The 17,172-nt window shown below is 43.7% G+C and overlaps 10 protein-coding genes across 10 annotated transcripts; 4 read left to right on the forward strand and 6 right to left on the reverse strand.

The window, feature by feature from the left end:
- Window positions 1–154: 154 nt before the first annotated feature.
- On the forward strand, window positions 155–514 carry Eint_050490 (uncharacterized protein; the record flags this gene model as incomplete). The annotated part of the gene is made up of 1 exon (XM_003072812.1): window positions 155–514. One exon carries the CDS (start codon window positions 155–157, stop codon window positions 512–514), a length of 360 nt encoding a protein of 119 aa, XP_003072858.1.
- Window positions 515–562: 48 nt separating this feature from the next.
- On the reverse strand, window positions 563–838 carry Eint_050500 (putative synaptobrevin-like protein; the record flags this gene model as incomplete). Its single annotated transcript, XM_003072813.1, has 1 exon — window positions 563–838. One exon carries the CDS (start codon window positions 836–838, stop codon window positions 563–565), a length of 276 nt encoding a protein of 91 aa, XP_003072859.1.
- A 125-nt stretch (window positions 839–963) lies between these two features.
- Eint_050510 (transcription initiation factor TFIIIB subunit Brf1) lies at window positions 964–2,151 on the reverse strand (the record flags this gene model as incomplete). Its single annotated transcript, XM_003072814.1, has 1 exon — window positions 964–2,151. One exon carries the CDS (start codon window positions 2,149–2,151, stop codon window positions 964–966), a length of 1,188 nt encoding a protein of 395 aa, XP_003072860.1.
- An 83-nt stretch (window positions 2,152–2,234) lies between these two features.
- Eint_050520 (uncharacterized protein) lies at window positions 2,235–2,927 on the reverse strand (the record flags this gene model as incomplete). Its single annotated transcript, XM_003072815.1, has 1 exon — window positions 2,235–2,927. One exon carries the CDS (start codon window positions 2,925–2,927, stop codon window positions 2,235–2,237), a length of 693 nt encoding a protein of 230 aa, XP_003072861.1.
- A 114-nt stretch (window positions 2,928–3,041) lies between these two features.
- Window positions 3,042–3,764, reverse strand: Eint_050530 (TATA-binding protein-associated factor; the record flags this gene model as incomplete). The annotated part of the gene is made up of 1 exon (XM_003072816.1): window positions 3,042–3,764. The coding sequence occupies one exon, from the start codon at window positions 3,762–3,764 to the stop codon at window positions 3,042–3,044; it is 723 nt and encodes a 240-aa protein (XP_003072862.1).
- Window positions 3,765–3,822: 58 nt separating this feature from the next.
- Window positions 3,823–4,197, forward strand: Eint_050540 (uncharacterized protein; the record flags this gene model as incomplete). Its single annotated transcript, XM_003072817.1, has 1 exon — window positions 3,823–4,197. One exon carries the CDS (start codon window positions 3,823–3,825, stop codon window positions 4,195–4,197), a length of 375 nt encoding a protein of 124 aa, XP_003072863.1.
- A 139-nt stretch (window positions 4,198–4,336) lies between these two features.
- On the forward strand, window positions 4,337–14,641 carry Eint_050550 (PI3/PI4 protein kinase; the record flags this gene model as incomplete). The annotated part of the gene is made up of 1 exon (XM_003072818.1): window positions 4,337–14,641. The coding sequence occupies one exon, from the start codon at window positions 4,337–4,339 to the stop codon at window positions 14,639–14,641; it is 10,305 nt and encodes a 3,434-aa protein (XP_003072864.1).
- A 67-nt stretch (window positions 14,642–14,708) lies between these two features.
- On the forward strand, window positions 14,709–15,761 carry Eint_050560 (uncharacterized protein; the record flags this gene model as incomplete). The annotated part of the gene is made up of 1 exon (XM_003072819.1): window positions 14,709–15,761. One exon carries the CDS (start codon window positions 14,709–14,711, stop codon window positions 15,759–15,761), a length of 1,053 nt encoding a protein of 350 aa, XP_003072865.1.
- A 23-nt stretch (window positions 15,762–15,784) lies between these two features.
- On the reverse strand, window positions 15,785–16,324 carry Eint_050570 (uncharacterized protein; the record flags this gene model as incomplete). The annotated part of the gene is made up of 1 exon (XM_003072820.1): window positions 15,785–16,324. The coding sequence occupies one exon, from the start codon at window positions 16,322–16,324 to the stop codon at window positions 15,785–15,787; it is 540 nt and encodes a 179-aa protein (XP_003072866.1).
- On the reverse strand, window positions 16,284–17,054 carry Eint_050580 (putative cysteine protease; the record flags this gene model as incomplete). Its single annotated transcript, XM_003072821.2, has 1 exon — window positions 16,284–17,054. The coding sequence occupies one exon, from the start codon at window positions 17,052–17,054 to the stop codon at window positions 16,284–16,286; it is 771 nt and encodes a 256-aa protein (XP_003072867.2).
- Between the last annotated feature and the right edge of the window lie 118 nt (window positions 17,055–17,172).

Consider the following 17,172-nt stretch of genomic DNA (forward strand, 5'->3'; position numbering starts at 1 on the left):
CTGTGCACCTTTCAGAGCCGTCATCCCTAATTGGAAAGTGCCGGGCGCCAAATGGACCTTCTCCGACAAAAACGTCATAGCTTCCAAATCCAGCTCACAAATCTATTGGACCATCTGAACAGAATGGTTTTAAGTGTTTTAGAGTGCTTCGCAAATGAACAACGACGTCCTATACGAGGTCATCAAGTATCTAGACTTTCCTGTGAGAGACAGAAAGGTGCAGGAAGCACAATTCAGCAGGATTAATTCCAGAAGAATGATGAGATTTAATAGAAACCTAGTTGAGAAAAAGCTATCAGACCGCCCCCATATTAACGATTTAAAAACATCCAACATATATAAGGAGAGTGGAGTAAACTTCGCAAAAATACACAGGGTGCTGTCGGATGTCTTCGGCCGAAGAGGATCTCCTCCATTTCAGAACATATCTTCCACCTTGGCAGGACTTGTAAAGGTAATGGACTTCAAGTTGAAGAAGATAATGCTGGCATCAAGAATAGGAGGGAAAAGGTAGAGTTCCAAAGATTTATTAAAAGCTTTTATGTAAGCTAGCCACTGTCGGTTATTTTGTGAAAATGTTTCCAAAAAGCCCAAACAAGATTAACATTACCACCACGGCTGCAATAAGAAAGTATTTGAAGTTCTTCCAGAACAGCTTCTTTTTGGCTTCCTCTGCTGCAGCCTTATGCTCCTCGGTAGTCTTTTCCAGTGTGAAGGTTTCCGATCTTAAGTTTGTTTCGAGGTCTCCGAGATCTCTTTGGGCCTTTAACTGCTCCTTGAGAGCTCCCTGAAGGTCTTCTACTTCCTTTTCTATTTTTTGAGTAACTTCGTCCCCCATTCCAAACAATCCTGTTGTTTAGTATATTTTTCCTTAAAGCCCCTTTTGCTTCAATATAAATAAACCTGCGGCAAGACAAGAGCCTGGGCCTTCAAAGCACTCAATTAGTTAGTCTCCTTAACTCCTTACAGCTTATCAAAAATGCTTTCGATTGCTTGGTAGTTCAACTTTCCGGAAATCCTTTTGTCCAAACTTCTGAACGCCTCAACAATAGATCCAAACTCCTCGTTTTTTCTTCTTCTCTTCCCCTTTTTGACACTACTTTTCGTCCTCTTCTCTCGCTCTCTCATGAACTCTCCATACATCTCTTCCCAGACAATCTCCCTTCTCTTGGTCTCCTCAGGCGAAAGGATGTTCCTCTCGATCTCCTCGGAGTCAGAGAGAATTTCGCTGTCCACACTGCTCTGTGGTGTCGAATAAGGAATCACCTCGCTACTTCCCGACTCACACTCCTGCTTCTTTGCCATCTCCATTCTCTTCATCTTAACTGCAGGCGGATCCTCCTCCTTCTCAATCCATGTTGCATTGAACTCCTCGATACTAAGGTTGGCACTCTCTGTATCTCCTATCTCCTTCAGCCTCTTGTTGATTGTACTCACAGAGACATGGACTATCTTTGCTATCTCGTATATACTTCTCTCCTCTCCCACTATCCGAGATGCAATCAGGAGTGCTGCTCCGCACAAGTTGTTTGGCCTTCTTCCAACAACAATCCAGTCCCTCTTCATCCTGCTTATCAGCCTTAGGGAAAGCCCCAGCACCTCGGTGCTTTCAAACCGCAGCCGAGACACAAACCGTGGCATATACAGAGATGGATCGATCAACGGAATGTCAATTCCAAGCATGTTTGTTATCTTCAGAAAACTCTTTCCTATCTTAAACACATCGATATGCAGTGCATTCGAAAAATCCATCAGCATGTGTGGTGTCCTCTCCTGTCTGCAGACAATGTATATGCAGGCACTCAGAGTGTACAAAATCGATTTCCCCTTGCTTAGATTGTACTGGAGAAGAAGCTTGTACCACCTGAACGAGCATTCCACGTGGTCAACCCCAAGCCCCAGAGATGCACATATACCGCTTATTGTGTTTTTGATGTAGTAACTGGAATCAACAAATCCGGTCCCCACATTTCGGGAATCCATCCCGACAATCTGCCCGTTCAATGTGGCTTTCGGTCCCTCTGTGTTGAAGTTCAGAGATGCAACAATTGCGTTCTCCTCCTGAACCATACCACACACTGTGCAGTAGACAGCTCCTTGTGCTGTGTCTTCCGCAAAATCCCCAGAGGAACAATTAGAACATATACCCATGGGCTACTCGAAAGAGAAGAACTAAAAATCTTGTCTTGCCCATATCAATTAAGAAGTACATTTAATACCGAAGATACAGTCTGTCACTCGTATTCTTTAAAGACATATAAGTTGCTCCACACACAGAAGTCCTTTACAAGTGCCCTGGGCTCCTTTAGAAACTCAACCTCTCTATGCTTCTTCTCCAAGATCTCGTTCAACTCCCCATCTCCAATCCTTATTCCCTTCCGAGCCTCTCCTCCAACAAGATCCACAGATTCAAGCTTATACTCTACCTCTCCCTTCTTGCTTTCCTTCTCCAAGCTCGACTTAACAAATTCTTTCGTAAACTCATCGAACATCACATCGTCCTCCACCACCTCCTTCTCAACCTCGTTCATATCGCTCAGGTTGCTTCCGTTTCTCATCACCATCCTCAGCTGTGCATTCTTCGGAAGGACTCGAAGGATGTGAAGAATAGACTCTTCGCTTCCCATGCTGTATCTATCGTTCAAGTAGTTTTTCATCGTGACCTGATACCTCAGAAACGACAAAAGCTCAGGAATTTGATACTCATACTCCTCATAAACCTCCTCCACAAGAATTCTGCACACTAGCTCGGGAACAATCTCTCTTCCATGTCTCTTTTTTATTCGACATCCCAGTTGCTCAATATAGTATCTCAAGATGTCTGTCAGAACATTTAGTGCTTGGTCTGCCGTCTTATCAAATCCACTCTGTGACAGCACCTCCACAACTGCAAGCTTCAGTATCTTAGTACTCATGTTTGATTTCATCTGAAATCCGAAGGAGTAATTTTTTATCCGACAAATCATGTGTCTATTTACCCATCAATTAACCAAAACCTTGGCCATGGAAATCCAGTCATTTGCCCAACTATTTCTCTCCCCTTACTCTTCTCCCAGGCTCTTCTTCATGGCCTCAAGCTCTTTAAGTAGGACTTCAAGTTGTAACTCAAATCTCTTTTGAAGAATCGGATTCAATGCACTTTCCATCTGCTTTCTCTTCTCCTCAACACTTTTCTCTAGACGTTCAAGCTCCTGGTTCTTTGGCTTCTCTTCCTTTTCATGCTTGGTCTCGGCAAAGGGGATTTTGGACTCTTCCGAACGTGCTTCAGAATAATCCACCAGCTTTTTCTCGATCTCTGCAGCCAGCATGTCCAGGTCATCAGACGTCTCTTTCTCCTCCTTTGTGATGACCTCAACCAGCCGGGCCCTCATGTCCTTTTCTAGAAGCTCCCCAACTTTCTTTTCAATCTCCTCAACATACTCGATCTTGCTATTTTTCTTCCGGAATCTTCTTGCCTTCGCATACTTCAGCGGTGGGCACAACCCACTCAGCTCATGAATCTCCCGCTCCCTCTCAAAGTCAAAATCTCCATGCGGGTATACAACCACAAGAGTGGATATGTCTGCCACCTTGTAGTGTTGTCTATTATCCATTGTCTTTTGTGATTCGACTATACATGGGAGTCTTACAATTATCCCCGGATACTTCTGTCCACCATACGACAAGACAACAGACTTTTCATTGCAAACCTCCAGTGTCGAGTTCTTGAGATCAACCTCATTCTTTATCGATTCATGAAGTCGGAGAATAAACTGCTGCTCCATCTTCCAGGGCCTTTATTTATGCCATTCGAAGAAGTTCCCACATCCATTGGGAGCCCCGATGAGGTCTTATATGAAGGACGGCCTGAGAATAGGATTCACCAAGGAGACTTCTACAGATCATATCGAGGCTCTACCTCTGGAGATAGCTAGGAAGTTTGAACTACTATCGGGAATCTGCGACAACAGGTCCATACAAGAGTTTCCTGCTGCGATAATTAAAGAGATAGTCGAAATGTGCAATGATTTAAGAGACCTCGCTCCTCACTATAACATGCCTGAGGAATATGTTGAGTATGTTAGAGAGAACAAGGATGTCCTGGGATACTTTGAGGAATCCGAGAACAATCTTAAAGGAGAGGAAATGAGGATAATCAACAAGAGAAGGATATTCGATGTCTTTAGGAGTATGATGGAGAAAATGGAGGAGATGTAGAGTGTTTGATTCTGATGAAAGGCTTCCCGAGGTTATGGTTACAAATAAATCTTTTTATTACATGATAACTGGGAGGAATTCTGTGTTTCCTCTGTAGACAATTTTTTCAGAGAAGAAAGAAAAAAAGGAAAAACCCATGATGAAGGACCTTTTTGTAGGTAGTGAACCAAGCGAGGTGAAGGCCAACCGGCTCAAGAAGTACATGGAAAGCGGAAGATTCCTTGAAACTCTTTTTTTCCCACATGAGTTTTTGGAGTCACTAGTTTTATTTGCTATTCAGATACTCAACAGTACGGAACCTGAGAAAAAATCGTCATTTGTGTCTGGAGGGAATGAATCTCGCTACATTGTCCTCAGGCTTTTGAACAAGTTTTCGCTGAAAAGGATTAGGAATACAGGATTAGTGCATGCACTCCATTGTGTGCTTAGAAATGACAATCTCCCAAACGTGATTTTGTCACTGAAGGCATTAGGTTCTCTGAGCAGATCGGGGGTCATTGCAGGAGATCTGGTGGAGGTGCATGTTGGAGTCCTTCTTGGGATGGTTCACAACCTCTTTACAAACCTGGAAAGTGGAGAAGAAGGGCTCATTGAGATATCGCTATTTACTCTTACAGAGATGCTGACCCATGCCAGGGTTTTTTTCCGTGGGTTGGAGTACCATGCTGTGAAGATTGATCAATTTTTGGCCTGTGTGTATGGAAACATCAGAAGAGCTTTTGAAAACCGGAGATTCATGGATGGGATGATGCATAAAAGGACGTCTTCAATAAGCATGTGTTCTGGAATCTGTAGTCTCCTCAAGCTGACATATGAGCAGCTTCCTATTGTGTCGAAGTCAGGGCCTTATCATGTGTTTGCTTGTGAGGCAGCATTTGTTGGGATGTATTACTGTCCCTCCGATCTCCTGGACCTTAGGAAGGAGATCTACATGCTGTTTAGCAAGATGTGTATAGGAGACAAAGAGATGGTTCTTCCTATGATGGACAAAGTGTATATGGTTCCATTTCTTTTTTCTCCAGATGCACAGCCAATGAGCGTCAAGGGGATTGGAATGCTCTCTGAAATGCTCGTGCATGTTAAGGAGAACCTTAGCAAGGCAGCATACATGGAGTTTGGGTCGAAGGTATTCAATGTGCTTTTTTCAACCTGTTCTTCAATAAGGAGGCTATGCAAGGAAGTTCATGAGGGAGGAGAAGAAAGACAGAAATATCGGAGGAATGCAAGCGATATAATTAGCCAGGATATTGAAAGTCTCATAGTATGTCTAGGGGCGGTAGAGAACACATGCAAATGCTTTGGAGGCAGGACAGGAGATTCCGAAGAACTCAGCCACATTTATCTCAAGAGCTTTTACGATATAAGGAATGGATTTGAAGGAATCCAGGGATTAGTAAGACTGGGATGCGCAGGCAAGGAGGAGGAGTTGAAGAAGGTTGTAAAGAAATTTGTCTCTGGATTTCGAGAAGTGATTGGAAGAGCGGGAATCCTTGAAAAGTCTGGAAATGGGATTGTCTTTTCTGTACCCGAGATCAATATCCTGTATGAGATATTTGAGAGGTCTTTTGATGTATTTTTGCATGAGTGCCTGTGCCAAGAGCAGGACATTGAAGAGTTTTTCTCTGTGCTGTCTCTTGTTAGAGAGCACATTGGAAGCGATATAGTCAAATGCCTTTCAGAAAGAATTGTGGAGTACAGCAAGAAAAACGGGGAGTTCTTTGGGATATGGAGATTGATGAGCAGCTCTGTAATTTTGGGAAACACATTCTGTGGATATGTACTTCCACGAATGATCGAGGAGCTCGATAGAGAGGGATTTGAATTTGTCAAGAGGGCAATGAGATATATTGTTCCGTTTTTTGGAAACGATATAAAGAAGATAAAGCGAGTCAATACATTCTTCATGCACAGGATAATATCAACTCTGTTGGCAGCCAAGAGGATGGAAAACTTCGAAATTTTGCTGGAGATCTTCAACATGTTTGGATCGATGCCTGAGAAGAGCAGCTTTTTCCAGAAATACATCTTCGACAACTTCTCAAGGATAGTTTCTCATCTTATGAATCTTTATGAAGTTGAGGGAAAGAGCATATTTATAGAAATGATATTTTCCTTGCCAATAAGTATCAACCTACTTGAATCAGATATCCAATTTCTCATGAGACCTATTGAAGAGGCCTTAATGCTTCATGGGCCAGTAAGAACCAAGGCGCTGTCTATTCTTGTGTATGTTCTTGACTTTTCAACACCAGATAAGATTTCGGGTCTTGAGAAGACATGGCAAAACATTTTAAATAACGTAGCAGAGGGCTTGAAGGATAGCACAATGCTGTCGTTGTGTTCGAGAATACTGGGGAAGCTCAAGAGCTATCACAAGACGTTTGTAGTAGATGGGAAGATGTTTGAAGAGACAAACGAAGATTTAAAACTTATTAGGATAGTGGTGGATGGAAAGCATGCAGTTCCTGGGCATCTCTTGTTTTTCGATGCAGTGCAGAAGATAAGGGGGGCCTTTGAGCTGTCTGAAAAGAGCTTTGGGCCTTCTGGTGTTCTCACCAGGTTCAGGAGTCTAGGGCCCCGATGTGGAGATGGAGAAGCCAAAGGCGCAGCATTCAGACTAGTGGAGAAGGTGGTGTGCCATCTGATGGGATGGAACTCCTCTGGAAAGAACTTGATTCAGAATTATTACGAGTCTCTTCTGGAGGAGATGGAAGAGATAGGAAGCATTCCAGACACATTGGATTACATACACTCGGTTCATGGGGTTATCTCTTCGTTAGGCGGGAGGAAATGCTCGGACAGTCGGCATTTGGCCCAGTATGTCTACGATGCAATCCTCACGCTCTTCAGTTGCCATGGAACCCCTTTTGAAAAGAAAGCTCTGGAACTCCTTCATTCTATTTTTGGAGTCGTGATACTCCACAAGATATCTACTCTTCACAGGCCCAAGGGGAAGAGATACACGATTCTTCTTGACACAGACACATTCCTTGATGCACTTGTAGAGTCGTTTTGCGATACCGAGAACTCGATGCCTTTCAAGGTACTCTCTGTAATGTTTGTCCAGATGTACGAGATGTTTGGAAGGAAATGCGAATACTTCTGTGTTGAGATGTATAGGGCTGTTTTCTCCAAGCTCAAGGCCATGTGCAAGTCTTCGAACAAGAGATGTAGAGACGCTGGAATCAATGGAATCATATGTCTTGCAGCAACAATGCCTATTCGAGAGCTTGTGATGCTCCGAGTCCCGGAAGATTCGTTTTCATGTACATACCTTTATCTTCTTCCTCGGGGATCCGAAGATTTCTCTCTTCCCCTCCGGCTGGTTGTCTTTATCTTGAGATTCAGATACAAGGGAATTAGGAATTATTTGCTCTCCTCTGGAATGGAGAGGCACTTCATGATGTCGCATTTCAGACCGTTTGTTGCAGGCCTCTTTGATGGGAGAAAGGATGTTATGGACTTTTCCCAAGCTGTGTTGAGAGAAGTGTTCCAGAGCTATGGGCCTCGCCTACTGGAAAGACACAAGGACATGGTTTTTGGGTTTTTCAAGAAGGAATATGTAATAGGAAGCAGGGAAACAATGATAATGCACTTGAAAGTGTTTATTTTCTGCGTTCGAGAGGGCAAGTGTCCGTTTGACGATTGCGAGATGAAGTATCTTATCGAGAAGTTTCTGGATGGGATTGCAAGCAACGAGGAGTGGAGAGGAACTGGAGGGGTTTATATGGGCTTTGACCACTGTGAAAGAGACGAAAGCACAAACAACGAGGACTTTTGCAAGTGCAACAGATGCGGGAAGGGCGAAGAAGACACAGAGATTGTTCTAGGAGGGATCCATAAGAAGTTATCTTCGCTATCTATGAGGGATTTGATGGAAATTGCGCTTAAAAACAAAATGGATGTGGTTTGCGGAGATTGCAAGAAAAAGATCTACAGACATAAGGAGGAGTGGTCTCCTAGATTCAGTAACGAGGGGGAGGAGTTGATTTACTGGATAAGAGAGTTTTATTTGCTTGTCATTGAGTACAGGAAGTCCTTTGAGGAGATAAGAACAGCGGTTTTGTATTTATTGAGATATGTTTCGGACGATTCCTCGGATTACCTGCAGAAGGCACACAATATACGGCCGCAAGAGACAGAAGAGGTAATATCAGAGGAAGTGGAGAAGTGTCTGTCTGAGAAGGTCGACTACAAGATCCTCAACATGTTACTGTGTGCACATTCGATATCGGGGATTCGGGAGAATCCAAGGGTAGGGATGCTTGTTCTGAAGATTCTGAAAGAATTCAGGATTCCGAAAGAGTTTGCAATAATAGCACAGAATGACAGATACTCGATGCTGGCAAAGGCGTATGAAATAGGAATTAGACTGAAAAACCAGGAGGGGCTGTGCAACGAGATTCTGGAAACATACTTTGTACTTGACGGATATGCCAAGAGTTACACTTCCAGGATGTATCCTCGAATGATTAAGTATGTAGAGGATCTTGGATCACAGTTTGTAAGTTGTATGTTCCGAAGAATTCAAGACCCATCGGCTTACGAGTTGTGTTCACAGCTCTGCAAGGACTCGGCCAAGCTAAGAGAAATGGTGTTTGGAATGAAGGACAGACTTGCGGAGAGAATATCGCAAATATATTGCAGACTGGAAGGAAATGACTCCATAGAAAAGGATGTGTTTGTGTATTCGTATCGGTTTCTTGATCTTGCAGGGTATGAGATGAAGCCTGTCGACATTCAGGTTATTCTTGGGATTTATGCTGATGTGAAGACAAAGCCCAGACATGCTGTTGAAATGAGGGGGCTGATAAATAGATGCATCGACAGGTTTTCTCCAGAGAACCTCGAGACACTGTTCAACATAGACCCATGGTTTATGTCTGTGGATGGGATAGACCCGGGATATCTTACAGAGGGGCTTTCACCCTTGACTCTTAGGGGGATTATCCGGAGTATTGATAAGAGAAACAGACCCATGATTGAGAATTTGAGCCTATCTCTTGGAGAAAACAGACACATGCTGATTGAGATGTTTGTGGAGATGGGGATCAGGTCTGAGAAGCTTATTGGATACTGCAAGGAGAATCTACACATCACGAACCTTAGAGGGCTCCTGCTCTACTATCTATGCACATTCGAGCCCTTGCATGTCTATTTTGAACTCCTGTTCAAGCTCCCTTACGAAGACAGGAAGTACACGCTATACTGTCTAGAAAGGATTGTCGATGTTTTTGATCCTCTTCTCTTTGAAGAGATAATTCTGATTGTGCTGCGCTCTGAAGTAAGGTTCAAGACAAGTCTCTGTATTCTGTTTCCTCTACTTCTATCGAGGCCCAGTCTTATCAGCAAGAAGATTGTGCTTGAGCTTACAGGGTCGATCTATAAGCTTCTTGATTCAGAGAACTTCCCCCAGCAGAGAATGGGGTTTAAGCTGTTTGAAGTTCTATACAACAGGTGTCTATTAGGAGATGGATCGGGGAATATATGCAGAGAGTATGATTGGATCATAAGGAACATATACACTCTCATGTTTGTGAGGTTTATTCATATGGATCAGGACTTGGATGGAGATCTTCTTGAAAAGTACAATCTGGAGCTTGTTTTTGAGTTGGTGGAGTACTCTCCCAAGGAGCTAAATCTTAACAACATGTTCAGCTTTCTCGAAGCGGAGATTCTGAGCAAGAAGAATGAGGAGTACAAGATATGGTTTTTGAAAAGCATTGGAATGGCCATAGCGCCGTATTTCCGATCAAGGGCTTTGGGAATCAAGGTTATTGAGTATCTGGTGCGCATTGGGATGTGGAATTACAAGCTTCTTCGGGAGGAGCTGGGGGTTGTTGTGTACGACCCGAGCCTACTGTACAATCTCCTTTGCATGCTTTGTAGCAAAGCTGGTGAAAGAGCTGGTTTGGGATGCAAGGCTCATAGGGATGATGTAGAAAACATGGAGATATGCTTGATAGTGATAAGACATTTATTTGCAGAGTACAATAGAGAGAGAGGAGAAGCCAACCAGAAATATGTGGAGGAAGGACTTGAGAAGCTGTTCTATGTTTTATCTCTATACTCTGAAATGAAGAATATTGTGTGCTCGGTAACTAGGCTGTTCGTGGAAGCATTCAAGGACAATTCCTCTCGGATAGATCCATTAGTAAGCAAGATAAGTTTCTTGATGTCTGATTTCAGAACGTCGCTTGCAGACAAGATTGAAATGGCTTGTCTCTTGAGCAATCGAGGGCATGACAATGAGTTTCTTAGTGAGATGCTGCTTCCGGCCTTCAACAATTATCTCTACTCTGGAGTTACCTTTCCGTCAGGCCTGCAGAAGTTCTTTATGAAAGGAGTCAGTTCGAAAAACAGCATCTTGAGGAATGGATATCTAGATCTGATGAACCGCATTGTTCCTGTAAGCAAGTGGATGAGACTTAAGTATCTGCTGGAAATGGAATGGAAGCACAACGCAAAGATAGGATACACAATGACGGCGATGATGATCCTTTCTTGCCACACAGCAGAACTGGAGGCAGAAAAGTACTCGGAAATAAGACCGAGCAAGGATATTGAATATCCTTGGTCACGGGAGGGGATGAGATGCAAGGGAAATGTGAGCAGATGCAGTGGACTTGTTGCGAATCTTCTTGAAGATGTTGGCCTATACAGGTCCAAGGCGTCGAAGCCAGACCTCCTGGAAATTCTGTACCACTTCGACGATTCCCTACTTCCGGTGCTATCTGGAGTCTTAAGAACTACTGTATGTGGATTGGATTCCGAGAAATGTAAAAGCATATTCGAAGGCTTTGTGAAGTTCTGCTCGGAGGTTACAGGAGAAGGGAAACTTCTTGGAGCCCTTGTTAGGGGTCTTGGGCCTATATATAGACATGCAGATCTATATGAGCTTATTAAGGTATTCCGAGGAGGAGAGGGATGGTACACGCTACTGGAGTATGCAGATGATAGGCAGAAGACAGAGATATACAGGAGATTGATGAACTTGGATGAATACTTTGGAATGTCGCGGTCGGTGTGTATTTTTCCTGAGACGATGCAGGCATATTTCCTTCAGCAAGTGGGAAAGACCAAGGAAGCACAGGATCTCTATGAGGAGATCCAAGCCAGAGCAGGAAAGCACAAGATATCTTTTGACGAAAGGGAGTACAAGCTGTGGCAAGATGAGTGGGTGGCATGTGCAAAAGAACTGCAGCAATGGGATGTATGCTACGATGCAGGAGTGGAGATCGGGGATGGCTTGCTAAGTGGAGAATCGTTGTGGCATCTTTCGAACTTCACAAGCCAGAAGGCAGTGGAGAAACTCAAAAGCGTGATTGGCAAGGGAGTAGGATTTGAAAGAGAATTCCTCGATGTATTTGCAGATATATTTATGAAGTATTCGGCAGAGAGGATCAAGGGAATCCTAACAAAGAACATTGCAGAGCTCAGGAGTTACCCCGTAGGAAGTGGAGCAAACCTAAGAAATCTTATGTATCTGCAGATCATCATAGAAATGGTTGAGGCAGAGCCTATTTTTAACGACAAGATAGACTCGATAGAAGCATTGACATCGATATCCTTCCGATGGAAGGACAAGGAGCCGTCCATCTACAGCTCTTTTGCAGAATGGAGCCTCTTCAAGACATGGAGAAAACATGTATATTCGAGATTGGGAATGGGAGAGAAGATGTGTGGCAGAGAGATGGGATACAAGCAGCCAGAAAGAGGTTACACAGAGGAGATGGGAAATTCCTTGGGTAGAAAGCCTATAGCATCGCATTTGTTTTCTCCAAAAGAGATGAATGAGAACTATGCAAAGATAAAAAAGGAACTGGTGGCCCGAGGAACAAACGAATTGGCAAAGACTCTGAACATGTTTTCCAAGGCAGCCATCGACCATGGATACTATGATGTGGCTCTATTCCATCTTAAAGAAGTCTTTGACCTAAGCAGTGTAAAGGTAGGGGATGCCTTCCAGAAGGTTGTTTATGAGCTACTTTGCTTTCTCGGCAAGAAAGAGTACAAGATAGGAGCCGAGCAGTGCATGTCGGCAAACATACAACATTTCAGTGATACACAGAATTCGGTACTATTCAACATCAAGGGGCTGTTCAATGAGAAGCTTGGAAAGGCTTCGGATGCCGAAAAATTCTATTTGCAGTCTGCACAGATATGCAACACAGTTGGAGAAAACTGGCTCACATGGGCGAGTTTCTTGTTTGGTAGGATCGATGGAGATGCTCCAGAAGTAAAGGAAGACGTCTTTGTTGCTCTTCTACAAGCCATTACCTACTGCAACGGCCCAAATGCAAGGAAAGGAATTCTTAAGATGATTCTACTTATGGGAGAGCATTCCTCGCTCTGTGATGTGGAGTTGTTCCACAAGGTTCTTCAAGAGATTGACATCTCTCGATTTATATACTTTATTCCGCAACTGATTGGGCTACTGGAAAAGGAAGACTCAAGGTTGGTGCAAGCCATACTTGGCAAGATCTCGGAAGAGTATCCGCAAGCAGTGATAGGGCCCCTTAAGGCAGCTAAGGAAAGAATAAGAAGAAGCTTGGGGCTTGGAAAGGAAGATATAGAATGCAAGGTGGGGGAACACAAGGTAGAAGGTAGAAGTAGCGAAGATTCAAAGAGTCTTGGGACTGGACTGGTGACTGGAGAGAAGAACATGTTTTTGGAGAATGTTATGTGTATATACAACCGGATAAAAAACGCCCAACCAGGGAAAGAGTTCTGGAAGATCCTTCACTATCTTCACAATTCGCTGAACTCCTTCGCCTTTAAGGAGGAGGAGCTTGTGTATCTGGAGATCGAGAAGATCTTCAACAGTGCTGTGTCGCATGTTGTGCATGGGGCTGTTCCATCGGGCCTTGGCCATGCTAAGATTCTGAACGAGCTTATTTTCCAGGTTTCTGTTTCTTCCCTAAGCCGGAAACTCAAGGAAGAGCTTACATCTTCCATTCTCAAGATGAGGTGCATCTGCCCTCTTGAGAACATCGATGAAATGGTACGGTTCAAAAGTAAGGTGCAGAAGATTGTAGAAGAATCCTTCCATAGGATGGACAAGTCCGAGGAGTCTGAGGTGAATCTACTGCTATACAGATCCGACTACAAGCATCGAGTATTTGGACAATACTCGGAAATAAGAAGAAGTTACAAGAGCCTTGCGAGCATAGAGATGTTTGAGCCTCGGCAGCCCTACATGTACAGAAAAAGAATGGGATGCAATAGAATTCACCTGAGAGGAAGCGATGGGAAGATGTACAGATACGAGATGAAAGAGTTAAGGAAGATGAGGTTCTCTGAGTTTGTCCTTCCACAGATATCTTTGATGATTAACGAGGCGATGGGCGAGGACACCAACTTGCGAAGGAGAGGTGCGGAGTTGAGGTTGTTTGTTCCCTTTATTGCTAGTGAAGTTCTTGCATTGAAATGGATCAAGGAGCCTGTCTATTACATGGATAGTATATTGGAAGAGGGGCTAAGTAGATACAAGATGAACATTGATCAATGTGTGCTTCTTTATCTTGATCACTTTGCAACTATCTACGATGGGTTAGACTCAAGTCCAGGGCATTTCGAGAACAGATATCAGCTGGAGAAGGGACTCACTGCAAGCCTAAAGCCGAGGATTCAAGGAGACGAATGCCCCAATATAAGGAAGAAAAAAGGCTTTCTTGAAAGCAAGGAGTCGCAGGAGAACCTCATAAACAATGTTAGAATGGTTATTGAGAGGCAGAGGGAGAAGTACACAAGTGGTTTGAGACAGAACGAAGTCGAGTGTCTTGGATGCAATGAAAGAGGAGAGGGGATTTCTCCATGTACCTATAGATATGAAACCTCAAAGCGGCAAAGATACATGGCTTACGAGAAGGTATACAACACCTTCAAGAAAACTAGCTTTGTGGATGATTACTTCAAGCTTATTTATGGAAACCTGGGAGGATACTTCCGATTTAAAAACAAACTTCTTTCCAGTTATTCAGCCAACAGTGTCTTTTTGTACACGTTCTCTGTTGTAGACAGGAGGCCAAGAAACCTTGCCATCACCAAGACTACCGGCTGTTTTATGAATAGAGACGTCTGTTGCGAGGAAGCTGAGATATCGAGCAAAGGAAAGGGAATGGGGGCCATAGGACCAGGATACCAGAAGCTCTTTGGGAAAGAAGGGATAGAAGGCACAATGGTGTCTATTATGTATCATTATGCCGGGATGGTAAACAAGGGAGATTGGAGTAAGGATCTGGTGAAAGCTCTACTTGAAGGCAGGTTTATAGACATGACGGGAAAAGGACTCAAGGGAGCTCACAAGGAAATGCTAAGTAGAGTCTCTGAGATGATTGGAAAAGGCGAGGATGGGACCCATAATGTGATTCCGATGGTTAGTGAGTGGATGGACATGTTCAAGCTAGCACAGATTGATCCAAGACATATGTGCTGGATGTGATGACCAATTAAAGTCGATTTTTGTTTTCTAGGATTCTTCATCCAAAAGAATGGGTGGGTGATGACCCATGGATACTGTTCTGGTGAAGCTTGTGGATAGAAACCATGATGGGGCTGAACACAATCCCTTGCATGTGAGTACATCCTTTACCACCGAGGATCTTGAGCGCTATCTAAGATCTGTGCTTGGTGGAGATGGAGGCTATCGATTCTATATAGCAGGGCGGGGATTTGAAGGAAGTCTCCTGAAGGAAATCAGCTCAAGGGCTCTAGAGGTCGAAGAAGGACTGACTATTGAGTACGAGCTTGATCGGAATTATACACCTGATGTTTTAATAGAACTTGAGGATCTGGTGTCGTGTCTAACTGTGGTGAAAAGCAGGCAGCCGGAAGTATGGTGTGGGACCCATGGGGGGAGGCTGAAGATATATGCTTATCAGGATGGAGTAATCAACCTGATGAAAACAACAGACTACAGTAGAGTTCGGGGTGTTTCCCGTGAAGATGGTCTATATATCTACAATTCTGCAGGAGAGGTAGTGGAGTTTGAATCGGGAGATGTTCTGTTCAAGGTGGATGGAGATATAACCTGCATAGCCTCTTCTTCCAATGTGGTTTCTGTTGGAACACACGAGGGAGAGTGCTATGTGTTCAAAGAAGGACTTATGAAGGTACATAAGTTTAAGGCATACATATCGTCTACGGCTATGAATAAAGATGAGGCGATGTTTGTGTGTGCAGATGGAAATATAGGGGTCTTTGGAATCTCTACCAACACGTTCAAAACAAAGGACCTTGGGTATGGCGTAACTTCTTCGGATATGGGAGATGGCAAATATGTCTTTGGAACGTCATGCTCCGGTCTGGTTGTGGAAAATAAAGAAGAATCCACGTTTGTGAGTACAGGCATTAGATTTAGTAACAGGATAGCAATGTATAACGGTTGCATAGTTGCTCAGGCCTCCCAATATACAATATCTGTGGTAGATATTGGAGACCACCGAGAACTTCGGAGAATCACTGTGGATGAGTGTATCTCGGACATTGGATGGATAGAGAATCTTCTGATTGCCGGTGTCGGGTCCAGAATCCATGGATATATTATACACAACTTGGAATAGAAATTCTAGTTTATTTTGAATTCCTAGAGAGCAGCTGGAACAAACCTCTCAATAAAGCATCTTTGGCCTCTATATGTTATCAATGGGACTCCTGGAATTGTCTTTATTCTCTGCCTCAGAGCCGTATCCGAAGTTGCTACAATATAGCATCGATGTGCAGAAACTCTGTTGAAGATGCAGTCGTCTGCGTAAGTCCCCTTATGGTCGCATTCGAGCCTTTGGACATCGTCCCCTCTGATCAGTGCGAGTGCAACACGGAAGGGCCTCCCAAGCTTCTCCAGTTCTCCAACCACACATTCTGGAACACATATTTTGATGCTTGCATTCACTGTCTTCATTAGCTGTTCCCTGATGTTGTACTTCTTTCTTACACAGTCGTTGATGAAGTTTGTATCGAGAATGATATTATAAGGAGGCCTGAGCCTGTGGTTCAGTAGAAATCCTTCTGTGTTTCTTGGATTTTCACCGCCATCGTGAAGATTCTCAACAGGCCTTGTCTTTGCCTTCTTTCTATCCAAAATGTTAGCAACTCTCTTGCTTTTTATTGCATGCTTCACCCCCATCGGTCTCGAGAATACTAAGTTTTTTATCTAAATCGGATTCCCCTTCCTCCTCCGCTCTGCATCTGTCCTGATATATAGGCTCAAAATGCCCATGGGTGTAGAAAATGGAGATCTCGTGAGGATGGTCTCCATAAACATCCTCATTGTCTTTTGTGATATCTACAACATGAATTCGAACAGGTATACTTCCAGAAAGGGCACATATCTCCACACATCCGGCCTGCTGGTAGAAGGGATCTACAAATCTTGTGCAGTACTTACCCACGTCCATCTCCGGGATGTAGGGCTGATACTTGTCCGGATTCGACTTTATTTCTGTTGAAACAATAAGCCTTAGGTATGCAACACAATCATATAGTGAGTAAAGAGGAACATCTTCGATCTTTTTTGTCCCATTGGCTATGTCCACCAAGATTTCGACAAACGAATCATAAAACCCTTTGTATCCCAGCTCGTCTATATTATACAGGCAGAGGGCTTCATTCGTCTTATCAAATGCATCAATCAAAGTTCTTAATAGAACATCCTTTTCAGCAGCCAGGAGGTCTGCAAGCGCAACTGCATAGGAGATGTACAGGCAATTCCCATCCCGGATACATTCTCGGAACATTGTGTATGACTCCATGATTCTCTGAATCCGAGCTGTGTACAAGGGATCGTGGAAGTACTTATGTTCTATAAGGTTCTTCTTGGCGCTGGTGGATGCCTCCGTATTTGTTTTCTCGGCCATTGGAAAGGGGTAGAGGAAAGAAGGAAAATTGTTGATGATCTCGGCATAGGGAGCATCTCCAAGACTCCAACCAGCAGAATACTTCTAGGAGTTTTCGTTTTATCGGAAATATATGAAA

This window comes from Encephalitozoon intestinalis, chromosome V (assembly GCF_000146465.1).
Source record: "Encephalitozoon intestinalis ATCC 50506 chromosome V, complete sequence".
In the NCBI taxonomy this organism is placed as follows: domain Eukaryota; kingdom Fungi; phylum Microsporidia; family Unikaryonidae; genus Encephalitozoon; species Encephalitozoon intestinalis.